Source organism: Sus scrofa, chromosome 7 (assembly GCF_000003025.6).
Source record: "Sus scrofa isolate TJ Tabasco breed Duroc chromosome 7, Sscrofa11.1, whole genome shotgun sequence".
NCBI lineage: Eukaryota > Metazoa > Chordata > Mammalia > Artiodactyla > Suidae > Sus > Sus scrofa.
Genome location: NC_010449.5, coordinates 27,208,925 through 27,234,641, shown reverse-complemented (window position 1 = coordinate 27,234,641; position 25,717 = coordinate 27,208,925). Strand labels below are relative to the sequence as shown.

General features: G+C 45.0%; 1 protein-coding gene across 3 annotated transcripts in view; it reads right to left on the bottom strand.

Annotated features, from left to right (window-relative positions):
• Positions 1–25,077, bottom strand: part of GCLC (glutamate-cysteine ligase catalytic subunit) — a 43,971-nt gene extending 18,894 nt beyond the window's left edge. The window contains exons 1-3 of one of the 3 annotated variants that reach the window (XM_021098556.1): positions 24,469–25,077; positions 22,676–22,762; positions 683–795 (exon numbers count right to left, since the gene is read on the bottom strand). In XM_021098556.1, the coding sequence (XP_020954215.1) occupies positions 683–786 (104 nt within the window). In that variant the 5' untranslated portion in view covers positions 787–795; positions 22,676–22,762; positions 24,469–25,077. The remainder of the gene's footprint in view (positions 1–682; positions 796–22,675; positions 22,763–24,468) is intronic. The other 2 variants (XM_021098555.1, XM_003482164.4) reach the window with 2 other exon arrangements.

Genomic DNA, 25,717 nt, shown 5'->3' with positions numbered 1-25,717 from the left:
GAACTTTCTACAATTCCCAAAGGCTGTTAATTTTCCATAGCTCTTCAACTAAATACTGAGTCCAAAATATTTATAAATAATCGAAACACACACAGAGCACTCAATGTTCAAGACAAGCAAGCTAGTCCACTCCGCAGGGAGGGACATGGGGACTTACAGACTCTTCCAGTTGAATGCTGGGCTCCAAACTCTAATGCAGCCTCCCCAAATTTAATGCGTAGAAAAATGAACTCGAGGATACATGACTCCGAAATATTTTTAAAACATCCTGCCAGCCAAACAAAACCAATCTGCAAGTTTTATCTGGCACCATGGTTTGTAATCTTGGTACTACTTTGCCAGTAATTTTCTTTAATGTTTGAATAGTAAACAGGCTTTATATTGAGTTTCTTCTTCCTAGTGCTTATTAATATATTTAAAGTGTCAACACCCTAAGAGGCAGGTATTATTATTATCACTACTTTACAGATGAGGAAACGGAGGCACAGAGGAGTTAAGTACCTCGCCTAAGGTTACCCAGCTATTAAGCAAAGGAAGTGGAATCTGAACCCAGGTGACTTGGAACCAGAGCCTGGGCTCTAAACTACTGTGCCCTCCTGTCTCCTGCATCAGAGAAAAGATGCTATTCTGGTGGTTCAAACAGTTTCAGAAACCAAAACCAGACTTCAGTATGTCAGCTTACTTTGGGTTTGTCCTTTCCCCCTTTTCTTGTAGAGTTTCAAGAAGTTCCTCTCCAGACAGGACCAACTGGACTTTTTTACTTTCATGATCGAAAGATACCAACATGTATTCCACCTATCGAAAAGAAAAAAGAAAAAAAATTAACATTTCTCCAGGATTGTGCTCCATGCAAGCTTTAGGAAAAGGAGGGAAACGTGAAGGCTGGGAAGGATCCCAGTAACCTAAGAAGTCTCATTTGCTTAAAGGATGGTACTTAGTGAGCGTGTGTTTGCATAATATGAAAACCCAGAGAGAACAGCCTTGTTGGAGGCCAAGAGCTCTTACTCTATTCCTTCTTTCCCCTGTTCTACATAATACCTTACAGAAGCAATCTACAGATTTAATGCAACCCTTATCAAATTACCCATGACATTTTTCACAGAACTAGAACAAACAATCCAAAAATTTTTTCTTTGTCTTTTTAGGGCTGCACCCGAGGCATATGGAAGTTCCCAGGCTATGGGTCCAATCAGAGCTGTAGCCGCTGGCCTACACCACAGCCACAGCAACGCCAGATCCAAGCCATGTCTGCAACCTACACCACAGCTCAAGGCAATGCCAGATCCTTAACCCACTGAGCAAGGCCAGGGATTGAACCTGCTTCCTCATGGATGTTAGTCAGATTCATTTCCACTGAGCCATAACAGGAACTCCCAATCCAAAAATGCATATGGAACCATAAAAGACCCAGAACTGCCAAAGCAATCCCAAGTTTAAAAAAAAAAAAAAAAAAGCAGGAGGCATAACTTCTTTCAGACTTACAAAGCTAGAGTAATTAAGACAGTGTGGTACAGGTACAAAAACAGACATACAGGCCAATGGAACAGAATAGAGAACCCAGAAATAAACCCAGACACCTATGGTCAATTAATCTTCAACAAAGGAGGCAAGAATATAAAATGGGAAAGGCAGTCTTTTTTAGCAAGTGGTGCTGAGAAAACTGGACAGCTGCATGTAAATCAATGAAACTAGAACACAACCTCACACCATGCACAAAAATAAACTCAAAATGCCTTAAAGACTTAAACACAAGACACCATCAAACTCCTAGAAGAGAACATAGGCAAAACATTCTCTGACATGAACTATACAAATGTTTTCTTAGGTCACTCTCCCAAGACAATACAAATAAAAACAAAAATACACCAATGGGACCTAATCAGACTGACAAGCTTTTGCACAGCATAGGAAACCATAAAACAAACAAACAAAACCTACGGAATGGGAGAAAATAGTTGCAAACGATGCAACCAACAAGGGATTAATCTCCAAAATAAACAACTCATACAACTGAACAGCAAAAAAACCAAACAACCCTAATGAAAAATGGGCAGACGACCTAAATACACATTTTTCCAAAGAAGACATACAATGGCTAATAGGCACATGAAAAAAATGCTCAACATCACTAATTATTATAGAAATGCAAATCAAAACTACAATAAAGTACCACCTCACACTGGTCAGAATGGGTATAATTAGTTAAGTCTACAAAAAACACTGGAGAGGGTGTGGAGAAAAGGGAATCCTCCTACATGGTTGGTGGGAATATAAGTTGGTACAACCACTATGGAAAACAGGATGGAGGTACCTCAGAAAACTAAATATAGAACTACCATATGACCCAGCAATCCCACTCCTGGGCACACATCTGGAAAAAAACTTTCATTCAAAGAGATATATGCACCTGTATGTTCACAATAGCCAAAATATGGAAGCAACCTAAATGTCCATCAACACGTGAATGGATTAGGAAGATATGGTATATATACACAATGGAATGCTACTCAGCCATAAAAAAGAACAAAACAATGCCATTTGCAGCAACATGGATGGAACCAGAGATTGTCATACTAAGTGAAATCACAACAGGAAAGACAAATACCACATGATTTCACTTATATGTGGCACTAAAATATGGCACAAGTGAACCTATCTACAGAAGAGAAACAAACTCATGGACATAGAGAACAGACTTGTGGTTACCGAGGGAGAGGAAGTGGGATAGACTGGGGGTCTGGGGTTCGTAGATGCAAACTATTACATTTAGGAGGGATAAGCAATGAGGTCCTGCTGTACAGCACAGGGACCTACATCTAATCTCTCGTGACAGAACATGATAGAAGGTAATATGAGAAAAAGAATGTGCGTGTGTGTGTGTGTATATATAAATATAAATAACTGGGTCACTTTGCTTTACAGCAGAAATTGACAGAACACTGTCAATCAACTATAGTTTTTTAAAAACTTTAAATAAGGGAAAAAAAAAAAAAAAACCTTACAGAAAGGTTGACCTTTTTGACAAAGTGTACTTCAAGAGAGAAGTTATTTCAAAGCTAAAATTTAGTAAATTTCAGTTGCATGAAGCCGTCAAATTTTACAATATATGTCCTCAGTGGGCTTACTCTAAGTCTAAGAAAGTGGTTACCTGGGTGTTCCAATCCAGGTAGATTATCCTCCTTCCTCATTGGTAGGTTATGTAATCATCCCACCATAAGCCTACCATTGGGCTGTTAAATCATAATCAAAGACACCAACACGGAGAATCTGGTTTAGGAGTTCAACAACTTCGTTTTGGTTTTTCAAAAATAATCTAAACAACTTCCCCATTCTGAACTCATATAAAGCTTACAATGCAAGGTGCACTAGTGCATCTATAACAATACCTGGTGGAATGCTGATAAAAATCAAGAGTGAAATGCCAAAGTAAGACTTCTCTAGGCAGAGTACAAACAGAACCTGCTTTTGTTTTCCCTAAAGTCGCAGGCTTTAGGGGTTCCCGTCATGGCTCAGCGGTTAACAGACCCAACTAGCATCCATGAGGATGCGGGTTCCCTGGCCTGACTCAGTGGGTTAAGGATCCGGTGTTGCCATGAGTTGTGGCCCTGGCGCAGGCCAGGGGCTACAGCTCCAACTGGACCCCTAGCCTGGGAACCGCCACACGCCTCAGGTGCGGCCCTAAAAAGACAAAAGACAAAAAAAACTTAAAAATGAAGTCGCATGCTTTCAAAATCACCATAGTTGGTGTAAATAGTGAAAACTGTGAATCACCACTTAGGGTGAAAATAAGATACACATTATCCATGTGTCAGGGAAAAGGCTGGAACTGGGTCATTCAACACTTGAGAAGACCCTGTGAGAAGAGATGGCAAACCTGGGCCATGAGGCAGACTAGCAGCAGCAGTTTTTCAGCTTAACACAGTATTAAAAAAAAAAAAAAAAAAGGAGTTCCCGTCATGGCTCAGTGGTTAACGAATCCGACTGGGAACCATGGGTTCCAGGTTCGATCCCTGGCCTTGCTCAGTGGGTTGAGGATCCAGCGTTGCCATGAGCTGTGGTGTAGGTTGCAGACGCAGCTTGGATCCCGCATTGCTGTGGCTGCGGTGTAGGCCGGTGGCTATAGCTCCGATTGGACCCTGGCCTGGGAACCTCCATATGCCCTGGGTGGGGCCCTAGAAAAGACAAAAAGACAAAAAAAAGAAAAAAAAAAAAAAAAAAAAAAGGCAAACAACAGACCTATCACATGTAAATCCAGATCCCAGCCTGGGAAACCAAACAAAGCCGAGACCTGGGTCCAGAGGGCCTGAGGCTGCTAAGGGGGGCCTGCTCTGTAGCGACTCCCCGTTACCTTATTTACTGGTATCCACCCTCTCGGGTCTAGGAAGGCAGCCACGTTGGCCAACCCCATCGTAGTTAACAGTACCACTTAAGAGACTATTTTGCCCTTCGACTAAGAAATACAAAGGGGTAAAAAATGTTAATAAGCACAAGAAAAGAGCCTGGCAGGTTTAAATGACAACAGAAACTAAACTTTGGATTAAATTTTATCAGTCATGGCTATGGACTGAATGCTAGTGCCTCTCACCCCAATCACAGGTTGAAGCCCTTCATCTCCAAGGTGAGGATATTTAGAAGTGAGGCTTGGGGATGGGGTGGGGAGATTAGGTCAGCAGAGTGGAGCTCTCGAGACGGGATCTGTGGCCTTTTAAGAAGAGGTGAGAAAGATGATCTCTCTCCAGCAATGTGAGGACATGGTGAGAAGGCAGCTGCTTCTAAGCCAGGAAGAGGGCCTTCGCCTGGTACCAAATCTGCCAGCACTTTTGATCCTAGACTTGCCAGCCTCCAGGACTGTAAGAAATAAATGTCTGTTAAGCCACCTAGCTGGTGGTCTGTTAAGCCACCTAGCAGCGTGAACTGACCAAGATAGCTGTCTGACTGATGAGTTCTAGTTCCCATTCTTGGTTCTCTATTAGAATTTTTTAGTTCAAAAAACGGGTAGTATGGCCTGATTTCTGCACATAAACCAGAAATAGGAGATATGCACCTGTACAGTCACTCAGTGTCAAATGCCTGAAAGCTGTAGGCTGCAGAGCCTGAAACTACCTATTCCCAACATGAAGTACAGGTTTCTAGATAACATCTAAGAGCAAGTGCTCCTGAACAGCTAAAACCTGAAGGAACAGGAAACTGTGGTAAGTCTCTGGATGGATATCTGAAAATATTCTAAGTGTGAGAAACAAATTTACCTTGAAACAAGCATAACGAAAAGTGGTACACCATGAACTTTGCACCTATGGATCCAAACCTTCAACTTCAGCACACAAGGCATGAGCACCCACTTCACAGATGGGCAAAGAGGATCAGAGAGGCAAAGTAAACTGCCCAGTGCTGAAAGTGTCAGAGCAGGGACTGGATCCCAGCACTGCCTGACCTCAAGGCCTACACACCTTGCTGCTAGAACCACAGGGCATGCCAGTCTTGGTTAGTGATAAGCTTTCTTGGGGGAAAAAAAAAACCAAAAAAAAAACTGTTGGGAATTCCCATCATGGCTCAGCGGAAACGAATCAGACTAGCATCCCTGGCCTTGCTCAGTGGGTTAAGGATCCTGCGTTGCCGTGAGCTGTGGTGTAGCTTACAGACAAGGCTTGGATCTGGCATTGCTGTGGCTGTGGTGTAGGCCGGCAGCTGTAGCTCCAATTTGACCCCTAGCCTGGGAACTTCAATATGCCACTGTTATGGCCCTAAAAAGCAAAAACAAACAAAACAAAAATTTGTTGTAAGCTATGAGGCAGGGAAAGGTTATAATACTGGCTGAAAACCTCTCAGACTAATATGACTCCATTTTATGCAGTGGGTCTGACATTATATCACAGAAGCTGAGCTGTAACAGTTACAGCTACAGATTTAAACTGAGGACTAGGGCTATGAACCAGACCGTGTTTGCTCTCTGTAGCATCCTGAGCTCTCCCAGGTGGAAGGCCTCTTCCTCCTCAGATCACTAGCTCCAACACACCTGCCTGGCATCGTCTATTATAGGTGAAGTGATCTTCTTAACCAGATAAACATGCTTCCAGAAAGAAAGACGAAGAGATCTTCCCTTGCTGACAGGGTTTCCACCATTTATCTACATCAAAATGAGCAACAACTTTGGTACCAAGCATATAACTAAACTGTAATCGTTTTTGTTAGTTTCCTAGTTTTGAAAGAATTGAAACCCTTGGATTTCAGAATCATGCTTATTAGCCCAGAAGTTGAAAGCTTGGGTAGCACAAGGGAACACAAAGCTCAATCTCAGCCAAATGGGTGACATTTGAAATGCTAACAAACCAAAGTCTCTGTATTGAAAACATAATCACCCATGATCTCATTAAGCAACTGAAACAGAAAATATCAGAATATTTACCACACGAGAAAGAGAAACAAACTACTTTTGAATAAAATCTAAGTTCAATTAGAAGGCTCAGAATCCCCTGAACAGTTTACAAACTCAAATATAAGGCTTTCTGAATCCACCCCTAGAGGCACTCCAGATCTTTCTGTATCAGGGGCTCAAAAGGGCTGTTTTTGTGGGATGTACTTTTTTTTTTTTTTTTTTTTGTCTTTAGGACTACACCCACGGCATACGAAGTTCCCAGGCTAGGGGATGAATCAGAGCTGCAGTCACAGCAACAGCAACACCAGATCCGAGCCACATCTGAGACCTACACCACAGCTCATGGCAACGCCGGATCCTTAACCACAGAGCAGGGCAGGGATCAAACCCACATCCTTATGGGCACTAACTGGGTTGGTTACAACTGCGCCACAACAGGAACTCCTCAGAAGGGCTCTTTAGCCTCTCAGCTTTCTCTTAGCTTACCTACCCATCCCTGCCTTGCATGGATACATTTTCACTCACTTTCAATTCTAGTTCAAATAACCAATTCCATCTTTTAGGAGTCAAACCAGGGCTGTAATGGAGTCTGGTTCATAGCCTAGCTGTTCAATAACAACAAAGTGATACAACAATCCTTTGCCAAGAATAAAATACCTACAGCCAAGGTGACTTATTTTTAGCACTTCTGGATTTTTGTCCCCACCCTAAAATTCCTGTTTGCATACTAAGGATGAGAGGAAAAGACAAAATAAAAGAGAAAATAACCAAACAGGACATGGAGGTCCTTCTGTAAACAACTTAAGATTCCAAGGATTAGTCTCTGCTTGTGCCTTCAAATAACATCTCAGCTGGAACACCCAGGGTTACAGCAACACTTAGGTACACTGCACACAACACAACTCTAAAAGCATGTGCCCAAGGAGCACTGCAAATGGGTGCAGAGTGACTAATTCAAATTTGTGTAATTGGTATACCATTTGGGAGGAGCGAGAATAGCCACTGCGCTCTGTTCTCAGTTCAGATCCTCGATGTGGTTTCATGCACTGTTATCTGGTGCCCACTGGTTAACTTTTAAATGGCTGGGGAGGAACAGGCCCAATAAAAATGCCCAATCACTTTTCAAGACACTCATATTTCCAATGTCCACTACTTCGTCTACAAATAAAATTAAGATTTCTACTGCTGAAAGGCTAAATGTTATCCCATTAGGATAAAAGCCACTAATACCTCTGAGCCGTTGAATCAAAGACAAAGGCACATTCAAGAGACTATGATGTGATTTACTTGTGACACGGGCTGACAGGAAGGACCTGGACACAAGAGCCCTCCAGCCTTTTAACGCAGGTCTGCACAAGCGTGAGGTGTGGCATGTTCACCTGAAATTAGGCCGATAAAAATAAAGAATTTTAATTGAGGGTGATGTCAGTCAGTCCTGAAAACCTAGTAGAGAGCGAAATATTTACAGCATTAAAGCTCAAGATAACAGTGTTAACTGTTAACATAAATCCCCCAAATTTCAACATTTTAATATTTAGTTTTTAAATGGCATTTACTACTAGTTTAAAATTTAAAAAAAAAATTTAAAACATTTTAATACTCTATCATGAGGGTAAGAGTTTCAGGAAGCTTAGAATTTGAGGAAAGCCTAGATATTTTATAAAATACTAATTTTCTTTTCTTTTTTTTTTTGGCCACCCCAAGGCATACAGAGTTACCAGGACAAGGATCAGATCAGTTGCAGTTGCAACCTAAACTGCAGCTGTGGCAATGCCAGACCCTTAACCCACTGTGCCAGGCCGGGGATCGAACCTGTGTCCCACTGCTCCCAAGATGTTGCTGATCCTGCTTTGCCACAGCAGAAACTCCTAAAATACTAAATTTTTTTTTTTGTCTTTTTAGGGCTGCACCCAGGGCGTGGCATATGGAGATTCCCAGGCTAGGGATCTTATCGGAGCTATAGCTGCTGGTCTACGCCACAGCCACAGCAACGTGGGATCCAAGCCATGTCTGTGACCTACACCACAGCTCACAGCAACACCAGATCCTTAACCCACTGAGCAAGGCCAGGGATCGAACCCGCAACCTCATAGTTCCTAGTCAGATTCGTTTCCACTGTGCCACAACGGGAACTCCAAAACACTAATTTTTAAATTTCTACCCCCCGTAGGTGAAAACAGTGCTTAATTCAGAAACCATCTGAATTCTGAGTTCTGTAAGACTCGGAAGCAGCTCTAGGGACTTCCCTATTTAGGGAGACTATCTTTTGAGAAAGTTCCTCTGTCAATTTCTACATAAATTAGAACAAAGGAATTTCCCCAGGAAACAATGCTGTGCAAAGGTAAGGTCCCTGGCCCACCTATCAAAACTATTTAACCCATCCTATGCCTGCTCTCTAGAGAGAGGGAGCCCATCACCAAGTCCCTGAGGGACAGTGAAGTCCTACTTTTCTTCCCAGGCAGTGGGAGGAGGACTGTATCCAGGTGGTTGGGTTGAGGAAGGCAAGATGGGGGGAACTGAGCCCAGGAATACTGGGTTGCAGGGCAGGGCCTGCAGCCATTCTACCAAAATTCAAAATTCAGGGTTCAGGGCCGGTTCCCCCATGCCACTGGCCCAAGCAGTCTGCCTAACTCCTGCTGGAACCATTTGTTGCTTCTAAGAAACCCAGTTTTCTCCCTACACTAAGCCCCAAACAAGCATGCTGCTATTTTATGATAAGCATCTATTTAGCTGATGAGCCAACAAACACACTGTCTGGCTGCCCCCAGCCCTCTGTCCACTCACCCAAGGTCCTGAACCAGGCAGGTGTTAAAAACACTGCACAGAGCCAGGCAGATGTGGCTGGAACGACTGCCAGTGCAGCTCACAGGTCTGGCCATAAGTTCCAGAAGACCATCAGACCTGGGCACATGTAACAGGAGGACCTGGTCCCAGCCGGAGCATCGGAAGGCTTCCTAGGGGAAGGGGCTAGCCAGAAGCCCTCATACATAAGCAGCTGACCACCATTCTGACTGAAGCATAATTACCTGGCTGGCTACTCAGAGACCCCGATAAACTGCCCTCCAACCCCCACCCCCGCCCCCACCCAGAGACCATGTCACTGTAGTCCCTCCTCGGAATTATAAACTGGTTTAAAGCTGGGGACCGTGCCTTCTACCCTCAAGACAAGTTCTTCACACAGCAATATATTAATGACCAATAATTTTGAGCACTTTCAGGAGTTCCCATCATGGCGCAGTGGTTAATGAATCCCACTAGAAACCATGAGGTTGCGGGTTTGATCCCTGGCCTTGCTCAGTGGGTTAAGGATCCGGCGTTGCCATGAGCTGTGGTGTAGGTCGCAGACGCGGCTCGGATCCCCTGCTGCTGTGGCTCTGGCGTAGGCCGGTGGCTACAGCTCCGATTGGACCCCTAGCCTGGGAACCTCCATATGACGTGGGAGCGGCCGAAGAAATGCCAAAAAGACCAAAAAAAAAAAAAAAAAAAAAAAAAAATTTTAAGCACTTTCAATCATCCAGTTGGATGGCACCCATTTCCGTATCCAGCACGATACGTAAACCTGAAGCATCCAAAGGGGTGCTGGCCATGGTGATGCTCCTCAGTTTCAAAATCACCTACAGTGAAAACATGGAAGACCTGCGGGGCAAGGCCAGGAGAGCAGCTGTGTCTAGAACAGTGGATGAACTTGAGCTGAGCTGACCACCACAAGCCCCATAAACATCCATATATGGTGATACTTTAGACAGTAACTGTTGAAATGTTACACTGTCTTATGTTCCCCCAAAGGAAATGTTTTAGTAGTTTAAAGCTACACCAGGGAACTATACTCAATATTTTGTAATAACCTATAAAGGAAAATAATCTGAAAAATAATATATATACTGAATCAAGTTGAATCAAGTTGCTGTATACTTGAAACTAACACAACATTATAAATCAAATAACACTTCAATTAAAAAAAAAACCACAGGCCAAAAAATAATGATAAAGTTACATCAAATTCTTGTAATATCTGATATATTTTGAATTTCTCCCCACTATGACACACCATTTCATGCCACAGAATTACAAAGGAAGTTCACACAAAACAAACACAGCCTTGCCCAAGCCTGGTTTTCCGTTCACATCTGAGATCAGGACTTAGCTAACAGAGCGGGTGGCTCATTAATCTCGACTTTAACACTGCATAATATGATGCATTTCCTGCATGATTATGTAAAGTAACTTCCTCGAATCCTTATTAAAACAAATTCTTCACAAGCCAAGATTAGTGATGAGGGCTCAATGGAAATTTTTAAGATTCAGGAGAGAGCAGGGAGAATTGTGATGAATCTCACAGGGGGACAGCGACACCTTTCATCAAAGGAAAGAAGAAAACTGTGCTCTTCATTACCATAGACACTAGATGCATGGGACTTTTTAGATTTAAAATTAAAATAAAATGAAAAATTCAGTTCCCAAGTCCCTAACTGGGTATTGCAAACGATTCTACTACTGCAGAAAGTTATACTGAATGGCACTGGACTTAAACCCAAGAGAAACCACTTCTGGGATTATAGCTGGACATAATTACTGATGCATTACTGCTGGTGCAAAGGAAATCCCTGAATGTAGATCTGCTCTTTCATGGCCTAAAATGACACAAGACATTTATTTTCTAGGCTTCTGAATTGACACTGGCTGATTTTTTTCAGAGATGCCACAACACTTTAGGCATATGTCAGTTTCAATTTTCTATTGGTTATAAAGACCAGGCTAAGTCACTTTTACCTTATTTCTTTTTTTTTCTTCTTTTTTTTTGTCTTTTTATCTTATTTCTGAACCAAATTGGCAGAATCCCACCAGTCTTCTCACACCAATTAACCTCAGGAAAGACACAACATCAAGAAAAGTTACCAATGGAGATGTCTGCTATGGCCCCCAACTCCGAAAATGAGAAACTTAGGCCAGGAGACACTTCCTCCTGAAGAAACAATATTGTAAATATTCTTATTGACCTCAAAACATCTACAGGTTGTACTATAGCTTCTGGGTTCTGAGGACAAGTGAGTTCCTTGACTCTCTCCTGAGAACAAGGTCCTGGTCACCACAGGGATGACCAGAGAGGATGTCTTGGACCAACTGCTCTACAGCACTGAGGAGGGGGCAGTGAGGGAGTGAGGGGGTCAGAGCCAACAAGAAGCCCCAAAGGGACTCCCACAAGGTGCAAGAGAGCTCAGGACTTCAGCAGGGGCCTGGCTGGCCTGGAGAGGACACGCTCCCTCCTTGGTGGAGTCAGTTTAGGGCTCCACGCACTCCTGGAGCAGCTGAGTGACAAAGCAAGCTCTGTCCCTGTAAGTGTGTTTATAGATGAAGTTGGCCAAGTTCAGGGACTGCCAATGAGACACGAGAAGTTCAGGGCTTTAGTTCTTAGGAACTGGTAGTAGAGGAACTCACTCAACAAAGGAGGGGGAGAGCCCACAATACTCTCTGAAGAGAGTGAAAGTTCTGGAGTTCCTGTCATAGCACAGTGGAAATGAATCCGACTAGGAACCATGAGCTTGCAGGTTCGATCCCTGGCCAAGCTCACTGGGTTAAGGATCTGGTGTTGTCATGAGCTGTAGTGTAGGTCAGACATGGCTAGGATCCTGCGTTGCTGTGGCTGTGGTGTAGGCAGGCAGCTGTAGCTCCGATTGGACCCCTGGCCCGGGAAGCTCCATATGCCGTGGGCGCTGCCCTAAAAAGAAAAAAGGGGGAAAAAAAGAGAGAGAGAGAGTAAAAATTGGGGCCAAAACAGAATGTCCAACTCCAAAGTCACTGCTGCGCTCAGAGGGCCCCTTCGACCCCCAGCAGCAGGTGACCTCCAAGTCCAATGCCATTTCACCCCGCTGAGGCCTCCTTCATTACCGCATCCATAACAGCAGTGGTGGGGCACCTCTCACCCATCCTGCCTGGATGCGGAGGTGGACCTCACTGAGAACAGCTCTGACCTGCTGCAGATGGGTCTGGAGAATGGAGACTCCTTAATACAAACCCTTTCCCAACATACTTGGAATTCATGGTAAGGGATTACAATCCAGACAGACAAACCAGATGCTGGCTCACTACCTGCTGCACGGGATGCGGTCCACTCGGCAGCATAACTATCAAGTGAGGTCAGCCTGATCCCCACAGAGGCTCAGCCGTTTCACAGGGCCGGGCTGCCAGCAGATTAGCTGGGAAGGCTGCGGCCACATCGCTAAACCTGCTAGCATTTGTCCTGTAGGCACAGAAACTGACCACACAGACTCGATGTGTCAGATTTGAAAGCACGCTGGCATTTTACCAGGAGGGACTTACTGGCCATACAGTGACAAAGAACAAACACCAAAGCCTGCACGTGGGGCTCCCAGACCTTCGCTGCAGCAGCCCCCACCCCTTGCTCCCCCACCCCACTCCATTCCCTTCCTTCCACCTCTAGCCTCTTTGGGGCTGGAGCCTAGTTTGAGTCTTAGTAACTTCTGTTTTTGTCTTTTCTTTAAAATGAGGGTGAGGCCTACCTCAGGGGCAAATGGAAAGATTTTACATAAAAAGGCCTACCTCAGGGGCAAATGGGAAGATTTTACATAAAATAATGCACATCAAGCACCTAAAACACTAGTGAGAGTACACATGCCCTCACGTTAGTGGGGATTATTTTCTAGCTCCTAGGCAGGTACACACATACTGAGGCAGAACAGTGTCTTTTAAGTGTTCTTAGGGGGTGGCCTGTAATCAACATTACAAAAAAACCTTGAAAGAGGAGTTCCCCGTCATGGAGCAGTGGTTGACGAATCCGACTAGGAACCATGAGGTTGCAGGTTCGGTCCCTGCCCTTGCTCAGTGGGTTAAGGATCCGGCGTAGGCCAGAGGCTACAGCTCCCATTTGGCCCCTAGCCTGGGAACCTCCATGCCACAGGAGCAGCCCTAGAAATAGCAAAAAGACAGAAAAAAAAAAAAAAAACCTTGAAAGAGAGTAGACTTAAGATATCAGGACTTGTCACTTACAGTAAAGGAAGTACTATCTCACCCAATACAGTTTCACGAAGCATTTGTTTCAGGTACTTGTGGTCTCAGTAAAAGTGAAAGCTGTCATACAGAACACCTCCAGGCTCTGGTTCCTTCTCTGAACAGGTCAAGTCGCTTCCCTCCCGGGTACTTGAAAGGGCTCATGCTCAGCAAACTGCCAGCACCCTCACCACCTGCAAGGCCCACCTTCCAGCTCCGCCCCCTCCACTCTAGCCCCTCCCACCACACGGCCCATTAGCTTCTGCCTGCTTCTCAGCCAGCCAAGCCATTGGGGCCCAGACATCACTTCTGTCTTTTCCTAGCCCTTCAAATAGCTGGATGGGGGAAAGGGGGGCAGAGGGCTCCAGTCAAGTGCCACCTTGTCCGAAGAACCACTGCTGACCCCCCAACACTATGACTCCCTACTTGTCCCCAAGCCTAAGGGCACCACCCAACACTTGTGCCTCCTGGAGTTGTGGAAGGTGGTCATCCCGGCCAGAGCAGGCTTATTTTTCCCTCTCTCCTCACAAATATTACATTTCGGGACATTAGGAATCTGCTTTGATTTCTGGAAAACAAGGGAAAAAAACGAAGAGTCCCTTTCAACTCGAAACTATTTCTGTAATTAAACTCTTCCAGAAATTCTCATAGGAGAGGACTATCCACTTTTCTTTCGCTCCCAAATAGAAGACATTACACATTCTGCCGGCAAGGTAATTTTTTTCTTTTTTGTCTTTTTTAGGGCCTCACCTGCATTATACGGAAGTTCCCAGGCTAAGTGTCGAATCAGAGCTATAGGTGCCGGCCTACACCACAGCCACAGCCACAGCCACAGCCACAAGAGATCCAGGCCGCATCTGCAACCTACATGGCAGCTCACAGCAACCTAACCCACTGAGTGAGCCCAGGGATCAAACCCCTCATCCTCATGGATAATAGTCGGGTTCATTACTGCTGAGCCACAATGGGAATTCTGGTCATTTTCTTCAAAAGTGTTGTCTTGTTAACCAAAGCTTACTCTTTTTAAGCCCATGATCTCCTTAAGCTGTATGCATCAGTAGAAATTTTTCTAAATTTGCTTACATCTTCTTCTGCTACAGTAGGAAGATACTAAGCACACTTCTACTTTTTATTGTCTTCAGACTTCGTGGGCATTTTCACTTCTTTAGAGTCATAACAGAGCAGGGTCCTGGGAGACACTGGCTGCCGTGTCTAGATCTGCTTTTCCAAGCTGCTCTCTGAACTGGCCTGTCTTTTCTGCCTCAGCTGACATTGTGTAGTTCATCCTGAGCTGAGGAACGAGAAGACCAGCTTGCAGGGACCATGTATAAACTGAGCAATCTCTGGGTAAGCGTTTGACAAACTTCCAGGGGCAAAGTGTGTAAAGGACTTTGTACACAGAGGACTTCTGCTTACTTCCCAGATCTCACTGCTTGTAAACCGGGGCTGGCAGCTCCTGACCCCTGGACCACTCGCACAGCAATGGCAGCCTCGGGGCGCAGGGGAGGACCACAGGCCTCCAATTGGGTGCCTAATTTGTGTAAATACATGAACACTTAGACCGGGAAGTGAAGGACACACTCCCAAATTATCTCTCCAGGCTGCTCTGAGGCTTACAGTTCTCAGCGCATCCTTTCAAACAAACAAAAATTTAATGAAAAAATGTAAACTTTCTAGTGTTCAAGGTCACTGCCACAACCCCTAACTCTTTAAAATATTCAGAGAAGTGCTGGCCAGCTTCACAGGTGCTTCAAGGTCCTCCCTATCTCTCTGGAGCATTAAAGCACGTGAAGCACCGTGTTCCTCAGCTGCTGACCCCCATGGACAACCCAGATGGGGCACAGTCACAGCCCAGATTCCTACAAGCTTCCAGGAAGAGGCTCACGGGGCAGGGGTGTGGTGGGTTGTTTTAACCCTGCTAAATCAGCATCCAGTTCAAAAAGAAAAGGAGTTGGCTGAATCCAGAGGACTGAAAAAAGGACCTGGGGGATGGGAGACAAGACAATGGGTTTGTGTGAACATCTACGTAATTAGGAACATCTGGTTTGGGGGTGCTTTTGTAATCTTGTTGTGGAAATAAGTTTAATTACTAAATCCTGACCATAACAGACATAAACATCTAAGAACACAGAAAGCTCTACAAACAGTATCCAAGAGAGAACCACGGCCATATGACCCCTCCAAAATAAACCAATCTACAACAAAGTTTTCCAGACAGGCTGTGCTCTTTAGGCTTCCTTACATTTCCCTAAATTTTTTTTTTTTTTTTGGTCTTTTTTTTGCTATTTCTTGGGCCACTCCTGCGGCATATAGAGGTTCCCAGGCTAGGGGTCCAATCGGAGCTGTAGCCACCGGCCCACGCCAGAGCCACAGCAACATGGGATCCGAGCCGCGTCTGCAACCTACACCACAGCTCACAGTAACGCCGGATCCTTAACCCACTGAGCAAGGGCAGGGACTGAACCTGCAACCTCATGGTTCCTAGTCGATTCATTAACCACTGCGCCATGACGGGAACTCCACATTTCCCTAAATTCTTAAACAATGTCTGAGAAATCCAGCCTTTAAGTGGAGATTCAGCATCATCACTGTAAAATTCTCCATCCTTTACTATCCATTTCAATATACCACAGAGATAAGCGGTACCCCCGTGGCTACCAAGTTAAGTGACCCGAACACATACGCTTTCCCAGTTCAATTCCGTTTCTTTCTGAAATCATAATCAAGATTTCAAACTGTGAAAATATGCATGGGCTCTGTGCCATTTATTTTGGCCAGAAACCAATTTTTGTTCTTTTCTCAAGTTCTTAATATGTTCAAGATAGGGCGCTGCCAAAGCCTCCAGTCCCTGCCTAAGCAGCCAACCCCACGGCTCCACTTCCGTTCCCAGCCTCGCACCCCTCTTGAAAGCCTGCCACCCTTTGTGCCCCCATGGCAGTGCTACGGTGCCCCCACTGGTCCTTCTTGGGACCCCACACACATCCCCATCCTTCCGTGTGTATCACCACGGTTCACTGGCCCTGTCCACGCTTCCTCTCTGGGTTAGTCAGCTCGCTCTCATCTGGGTTTTGACCCCATTTTTAGGCCTGTGGCCACCCAGCCACACACAGCTGGCTCAGGTGTTGCTCCAGCTCCCCGCTCAGTGTCCACCCAGCACTTCTCTGGTTGAGCACTGGGCTCCTTCAACTAGAGGGCTCCAACCCAGAACATCCAAGCAGTTCCCCAGGAACTGTCCCCCCAGGCCAGTTCTCTTCCCTCCCCAGCAGTGATGTGACCTCTGCACTGTGAGCTCCTGGTCTAGTTACCCCTCCCCGGCCACTTTCCACACCGCCTCCAGGGGGATCCAGGATTAGTCTCCCTGTACCACTCCTGGGCGTACATTACCACGTCTCCAGATGTGGCCCATCACAAGGACCTTCAGCAGCCTCAGTCTCTAGACACGCTCAGTGCCCTGCTCTGGTCTCACATCACAGCAGTGACCCTCAACTTCAGGCACCTCACAGGTACACAGCTGCACGCACCTTCCCTTGCCTCCCCCATCTCCCCTGGAGAGCCTCCCAGAAGGCCCCCTACCCCAGCCCCCATCCAATCTATCAGACTTACAGGATCTCCATGTAGAGAGCAAACAACCCCCCCCCCCCCCCCCCGGAATTCAAGTAAAGACAGCTGCTCGCTTTTTTTTGTTTCTCTCTTCAACCTCATGATCCACCACAAGAAGTAACAGAAGGCATTCAGTATAGACTTAAAAGTCATCCTTGGAGTTCCTGTGGGGCTCAGCGGAAACGTATCTAACTAGCATCTGTGAGGACACAGGTTCCATCCCTGGCCTTGCTCAGTGGGTTGAGGATCCGGCATTGCTATGAGCTGTGATGTAGTTTGCAGATGCAGCTCGGATCCTGCTGTGCTGTGGCTGTGGTGTAGGCTGGCAGCTGCAGCTCCAATTTGACCCCTAGCCTGGGAACCTCCACATGCCATGAGTACGGCCCTAAAAAGACACACAAAATAATAAGCCATCCTCGTGGAAATAAAATAAAGCCTTTAGTATTTTGCCACAAGTAAATGCAGAATAAGTCTCAGCTATTCTGAAGGAAATATTCTGCAACTACTACCTTGCTTTTTATAGAAAAGTTGTGAGGCTCATACAGATTTCCTTAATAAGTTAAGGAAAAAGTTTCTAAGAACCTAATTATCTATGGGCTTGCAATTAGATTACTTTTTCAGTAGCCAGTAAAGTATTTCCCTTTGGACAATGCTAAACCTCAAAAGGCGACAGGATAAGGAAATGGATTCTACCATTTCTTGTATACATTTCCTGATTTCTGTAAGTTTTGTAGCGTTTAAATCATTCTGATACAGTTACATTTGTAAAAGACAGAAAAATTTTATATATATATAAGCACACAATTCAAAACTAAATAATAGAATTTTTTGATTATGTGCATCATTTTTTGAAGAACATAAGCAAACTTCAAAATCACTGTGTTTTCACCAAACACCCAGTCATAGGATGGTAACAGCGATACTAAGTGATGAAATTACAGCATAAAGACAAACAAAACCCTGACTTTACAAACTTGGCTAAATCGAAGTTGCTGGAGATATAACCACGAAGGCAACCAGTCTTTGGACAAAGGTTACAGACGAAGGAGAGCAGAGATGAAAGAGTAAGAGAAAAAGCGGTAAGACTTCCACTTCTGATCAAAATGGAATAATAGCGATCAATTTTACCCTCCCACTGGAAACAACCAGGGTCAGGTAGGAAAGAGATAAAATATATAACAGAATTTTTAATACACTGGACATCAGGTACAAGGGAAAATTTTAAAGGGAACCCCACAACTGCCCCAGCGTCCTGCCTGGAGAGAAGCACTAGATCATGGGCAGGGAGGTGAAGCAGGGCACAGAGGACCCCCTGAATTGTAGATGGAGCTGAAGGTCTGAGGAAACCAAGTCAATTAGGGTTCAAAGGACCAAGTACCAAACAGAAGAGAGCTGCACAGACAAGCCCAGAGATCTGAGAGGCTCCCCCTCAAGGATGCGGTAGTGAAAATCAACCCACATGTGTGAGGTAAGGACACAAAGCCGGGACAGGGTGCCTTCCCACCAGCCAGAACTGAGTCACTCCTAGTTCAAGAGCACTGGGGAAAATATTCCTAAAGGCCTTGCCTCAGTAAGAGGGAATAATTAGCCCTAAACTGAGACTTCTCTGGATCTGCGGAATAAACTATAAAAGCAAGACCTGAAAGGATCAAACTACCCCCAGATAACTACATCCCAGAATAAAGCTTAAGAATACTTACAGGAACATACAAATATCAAGCACCCAACTAGGAAAAATTCACAATGTCTGGCATCCAATCAAAGATTACCAGGCATGTAAAGAAGCAGAGGAACATAGCCAAAAGGAAGAGGGGGAAAAAAAGTTGAACCTGATCTTAAATGACAAAGACGACAGAATTAGCAAAGATATTAAAACAGTTATTAGAATTGCTTTCCCTAAGTTCAAAAAGTTTAGTAAGGTTGCAGGATATAAAATAAATATACAAAATCAATCTTATTTTAATATATTAGCAATGAATAATCAGAAACTGTAACAGGAGTTCCCATCGTTGCTCAGTGACAACAAACCCAACTAATTATCCATGAGGATGCAGGTTCCATCCCTGAACCTCGCTCAGTGGGTTAAGGATACAGAGTTGCCCTGAGTGTGGTGTAGGTCGCAGACGCAGCTCGGATCCCGTGTTGCTGTTGCTGTGGCTGTGGCATAGGCCAGCGGCTACAGCTCTGATTTGACCCCTGGCCTGGGATCTTCCATATACCATAGGTGCAGCCATAAAAAAAAAGAAAGAAAAAAGAAAAAGAAACTGTAACTTAGAGTAATACTGCCTAAAATAAAAAATATGAAACAGTGATGAATCTGATGAAAGACTTGTCCACTGAAAACTACAAAACACTGATGAGAGAAATTAAACAAGTGGAGAGAGATATTCGTTCATGGGTTGAACGTGGTTCATGATTCATTGTTAAGGTGTCAATTCTCCCTGAACAATCTATAGATGCAATCACAGTCAAAATCCCAGTAGGCTCTGTTTTGGGTAGAAACTGCCAAGCTGTTCTAAAGTTCATGTGGAAATTCAAAGGACCTCAGAGTCAAAACAAGTTGGAAAAGAGCAAAGTTGGAGAGCTGGTATTACCTGATCTCATAAGTTACTATAAACTATAGCAATCAAAGGTGTGGAATTGGCATAAAGACACAAATCCACATAACAGTACAAAGAATCCAAAAACAAAACCACACATACACAGACAACTGCTATTAGACCAACATGCAAAGGCCTTCTGCGGTGGACAAATTACAGTATTTTCAACAAGCAGTGGCAGGGCACTATGCAGAAGTAACCAAAACCAAAAGTCCATACCTCACATTATATGCAAAAATTAACTCAAAATGGATCACAGACATAAATATAAAACCTCAGATTATGAAACTTCTAGAATAAAGGAGAAAATCTTTGTGAGCTTAGTCTAAGGAAAGATTTCGTAGATACCAGACCAAAAGCATGATCCCTAAAAAAACAAACGGACAACTTGGATTTCACCAAAACGAACTTCTGCTCTTCAAAAGAACAGTTAAGAGAATGAAAATAAACTGGGAGCACATATGTGCAAGACATATAACTAATAAGACTTGCATCCGGAACACAAAGAACTCTCAAAACTCAATAATGAGAACGCATTTCAAACAAATTATCTGTAATACTTTTAACAATAAAGATATACAGATGGTAAATAAGTACATGAAAAGATACTCAACACCAGCGGTCTTTAGGGAAATGCAAATTAAAAAATACAGTGAAATACCACAACACACCAATTAGAATGGCTAAAATTAAAGATGAACTGGGACCAGCATACTTTTCCATTTTACAGATGACAAAACTGAGGTTAAGAGGGATTAAGCAATTTCCAAAGCTACACAGAACCTTCAGTTAGAATCAAATGACTATGCTTTTGTCCACTCTAGATTTATAGCTTGGGATGGTACTTTAGTTATAGGCTCATAATCTTATCAACAAGCTATGCATTTTCTAAACAGTCATTTAAGCATTCTTAACCGATGCAGGTAATTTGTAGTTCAAACAGTGAACGATATACCAGCCCTTTACAAATCCCATCTCAGTTTTTATTGGTTTTATGCATGACAAGAACACACTCATAACTATTAAAGATGTATTATATTTTCCTCTCAAAGTTCACATGGATTTATCAGCTAATTAGAGGACAACTGATCTTCTTGCCTTTGAGAGCCACTACATACTGGGTTTAAAAAAAAAATAGAAAAAATGTTTCCTTTAAAAATGTTTTCTGACACCTCTGTAACCTGGAGAGTCTGAACTCTGTGAAAGGAGATTTGATGAAATCTCATACATTGTAAATAATCCAAAACCTAGTATAATGTGTTTAAGAAACAGACCAGGAGTCGGACAGATCTCAATTCTGATAATGCCTCTGCCACTAAGCAGCTGAAAAGGCTGGCAGGTAGTTGACACTAGAGGGATTATCAGGAAGCAATGTTCAAGAGTCATAATTACCGCCACATCTGCAGCATTTATAAACTTCCTCCATTTGTCTCCTAATGTGTATACTCCAAGTTATAAATAAAACCTGTACCTAAAAAGTTGCGTGTGGGCTACGAAGAGGGAAGTGCTTACTTTTTTTGCATAAAAGAATGCTTAGCAGATATCAGGCCCCCCAGGGACATCCATCCCACCTCCCTGCCACCCCCATCCTAGGACAACAGGAAATATCTTTCTGGTACCTAGGAGTTAGATCTTGGTGGTGAGGGTTGGGACCTGCCTCATTAAAGGTAAAACATGCATCTGTAAGCTGAACTGGGAGTTGCCTACTTTTAAGGTTCTCACAGGAAAATACTTTGGAGTTCAAAAAGCCAGCACACAAACACTTTTACAATCCAAGCACTTTTACCTCGATTGGTGGCAGCCTTCTCTTTACTCGGTAGCCTCAAGATGATCTATCCCCAGATAAGGTGCAAAGGAACAACTCTCTCATTTTCTAAAGGAGGAAACTAAGGCTCACAACCACAGAGGCAGATGGCAGGCCTTGGAACACAACCCAAGTGCAACTCCAAATCCAAGTTCTTCCTGATAAATACCACCAGGGATAAACAGCAGCCTGGCAACTAGTGCCGAGCAGCTCCAAAGTAAAAGGCTCTCCTTCCAATCACATCTTTGACCACAGGCTTAGACTCCTTTTTTCTTTTTTAATCCAAGTTCACCATCCTCGAGGTGCGACATCAGAACTTCCCATAAAGAGCAGTATTTTGGTATCACACCAACACAGCCCAACGTATCACATCCCAGACACCACTTTCTGCAGGTGGGCCCATCCTTCATCTCCAGGCCACACCACTCACCACACCCTTCTCCACTTTTATCTGCTCAGCCTTATTCTCAGATGTGTCCCTAGGCTTATGCATACAAGCAAGCTCACTTGCAGTCTGACCCTGCCTGCAGACTTTATTCGGTCGATGTGACAAGGAGTTTCGACTCTATGCAAGGATCAGTGCTAACGGTGTCAATCTACTTCTGTCCTGTTCCCTCTCAGAGGCTCACCTCCTCAAGAACGGGGCCATGATAAATGTAGGACTCTGACTTTCACATTCCTTTAACTGCAACCATAGTAAGAAATAATTTAAATGCACCCAATATACCGCCTCCTCCCACTCTCAACTCAAGTTGACATAATATTCTTACATATATGATAAATCGACATTCTTAATCCTACCCCACTTCATCTTTTAAAGTCTTGGAGAGAAAAAAGTCTAAAGGGAGAGAAAAGATCATAAAATACACCCAATACCCAAGTGAATATATACAGTCAACCCTCTGTATCCACAAGGGACCTGGGCCAGAGACACTAAAATCTACAAATACTCAAATCCCATAGCTGGCCTTCCCTTCAGTATCCATGGATTCAACCAACCATGGATCGGGTAGTACTGTATTTACTATTGAAAAAAATCCGAGTGTAAGTAAACCTGAGTTTTTCAAGTGTCAGCTGCATTAAATAAGATGTCAGATGCTGTAAAGAAACAAGGACTTCAGATTTCTAACATCTTCTAAATTTATTTCTCAACCCACTAACGGATCGTGACCTCCAGTTTGAAAAATAATGCTCTATAACATAAGAATGAGTCCCTGTACATGACAGTAGAGGAACAGAAGCATCAGCAAATACTCAGGTATAAGACAAACCCCTCCCCAAAGTCATACATACCTTCTCTCTGCCCAGAGATGCAGAGGTACCACAAGGGAGAGTTAAGCCTCTGCAAGCCGCTGGTCAAGGAGAGGAGAGAGAACCAACCTGGGGGAGACCAAGGTTTCACTGAAGTGCTATTACAGGAGTAGAAAGAGTGGGGGATTGTTTTTCTTAACCACCTGGGCAGTCCTCACAATCTCAATTCTTCCCTTTGTGTCAGGCTGCCTATTTCCCAGTGGACTGTCAATACATGCAAACAGGAATTTTATTCTTTTTGAAAATCCTGCACTCTACCCAGACATGACTGAAGCAGAATTTAACAGGAGTTCCCATTGTAGCTCCTAGGAAACAAACCCAAAAGTATTAATGAGGATGAGGGTTTGATCCCTGGCCTCGCTCAGTGGGTTAAGGATGCAGTGTTGCCTTGAGCTATGTATGGTGGAGGTCAAAGACGCTGCTCAGATGTGGCATTGCTGTGGTGTAGACCGGCAGCTCTGATTCGACCCCTAGCCTGGGAACTTCCATATGCCACACCTGCGGCCCTAAAAAATAAAATATACCAACAAATGAGCAGCATGTTTAAATCTAAAATAATCTAGATAGTACAGAGGATAGATAATAAAATACACCTGATACACAAATGAATATATATGATGGCAGATGCTGTAAAAAAAATTAATTAGCTTTAGACTAAAAGCAAAGAATTATCACCAAACACATACCCTAGCCCTTTTCTGTCCAATAAAGTACAGAAAATCACTTGGTGCATAAACATGAATTACCAGCCTTACTTTTCTAGCTTAAAACAGCACAATTCCTTCAACTTAAGAGGCAGAATCATTTTCCACTCACAGAAAAACTAACTTTTTGCAGGGAGAGATTCCGGACGGACACAGCAGCACCATGACACTTAGGTCAATAGTGATTACACTGACCAGAAGATAAATTATTTACACCTGAGCAAGCTCTGGGCAGCAAAAGGTAAAAACATGAAAAATACAGATGGACTTTTCGAGAAGTCATTTGATTATGTGAACTATAATACACGTGACTTTTAAAGACAGGAGGGGAAGGCATAAACGTCTTTTCGCGAGAAAAGACTAAATCTAACAGGAGGCAATGCTTTCCAGATCATTCCAATGACAATGGTTCAACACAGTGAGAATCTACGGACGTTACACTGAAACAGCACACATGTGGAAGCACGGATTCAGAAAGTTTCTATGCTAAATCTAGGCCATGAAAAGGCGCTAACAAAGCCGAATTTTGAAGCTCTAGCAGTCTGCATTTAGAATTAAAAAGGACCAGGAAGATTCCTCTCCTTTAGGAAAGCTGAGCCATAATTTGTTTCAACTTTTACCTATAAAGTGGTGGTGGTGCAAGGTGGCTGATAAGCTGGAGGTTTAACAGGTACCTGGAGGAGGTGGGGCGCAAGTGAATCCTGAAACCTGATTCTCAACAGCAACCGGCCTTCTTCATGTTAACGGCATTTTGAGACAGAACGGTGGGTCGCTAGGCGGTCGCCTAACACCCCAGCCTGAAAACTCCTCCAGGCACCCAGTATCACACTTTTCCACGCTTATACCCTCCCAGCGCCTATCCGCATTTGCTGAATGGAGAGGAACCCCGAATGAATGAATGGAAAAGAGAAGTCTGGCCAGAGACTCGGAGCAGGGGCCTGGACAGCCCTGGGCGGTGCTGGACCCTCGCGGGAGCGGCGGGGACCCTCGGGGCAGCGCAGGGCGCGAGCTGCCCGGGGCCGGGGCCGCGTCTCGCGGAACAAAGGGGCGCGGGGTGGCGGGGGTGCTCACCTCGTCGCCCCACTTGAGCACGTCCTTGTGCCGGTCCTTGACGGCGTGGTAGATGTGCAGGAACTGGAGGATCCCGTGCCGTCGCACGTGGTCGGCGTGGCGCTGGGTCTCCTCCCAGCTCAGGGGCGAGCCCTGGGACAGCAGCCCCATGGCCGCCCCCTATCCTGGTCCCCCGGGCTAGTGGCGGCCGCTCCGGGCTCCGGGCGCGCAGCCCGGGCCGGACACTCAGCTGCCCGCAGAAGGCGAGGGCGGCTTGGCCCCGCGGGGGCGCCCTCGGGCCGCAGTCGGCAGAATGAGGGTCCGGTCCGCTCCTGGGCACGGGGTCCTCGCCGCTCGGGCGACCGACCCAGACGTCCGGCGCACCGCGCGGACAGAAGCGGACGGGAGGGGAGGCTGGGTGGCCCTCTGCCCGACGGCCTGGACCCTCGCCCGCTCGAGTCCCGCCCCGCTCCTGCTCCGAGGCGGCGGCGGCGGCCCCCACAGCCGCGGTGCGCCGGCAGCTCCCGCTTCTCTTTGCCGGTGTCGTGCTCTAGCTTCTTCCTACTTATGACCAAAACCTGCGCCGCCGCGGAGCATGCCCAGTCCGCCTACCCACTAGCTCGCCGCTCCCGTGAGCGATCCGCAGCTCCGGATTTTATAGACTGCGGGCGGGGGCGGGGAAAGGAGGCGGTGCAAGAGAGGAGGCGTGGCCGATCGCCCCCAGGGGCCTAGGGAGGAGGCGGGGGAGGAGTGCATAGGCGTGGTTAGGGCGGAGTCCAAGGGGAGGGGCTCGGCGGCGAGGAGCCGGGTCAGCCTCGTTTTAAGCAAACGCGCTGTGTGAAAATCCGTTTTCTCTAATCCAAAAAGATAAACTCTGGGTTCGTGAAGAAATTTGATTATTCGAATTAATGAAGAATCCACTAGATATTTTTGTAGGTGAGGAGGGTCTCATAAAAGCGGGGCGAGAGCAGCAGGGTGTGGCAAGAAAATTTGTCTACACGTTTTCAGACATGTATGTATTAAAGTACTTGTGCAGTCTCACTATTTGGTAGCAGATGATACAGACACTATTAATTGCAACAAAAGGGGAGTTGTCAACATCTCCGGAAGGATCGTTAGATGAATCATCTCCAAAGTGTATTCCCCATCCAAACCTAAGATTTATCCATTAAGTGATTAAAATGGTGTTCATGTGAGCTTACCACAGGGGTTAGAAGATACTAGAAAGAACTGGGGTTGGCCCTAGGCTGGCGGGAAAGGGAAGGAACCA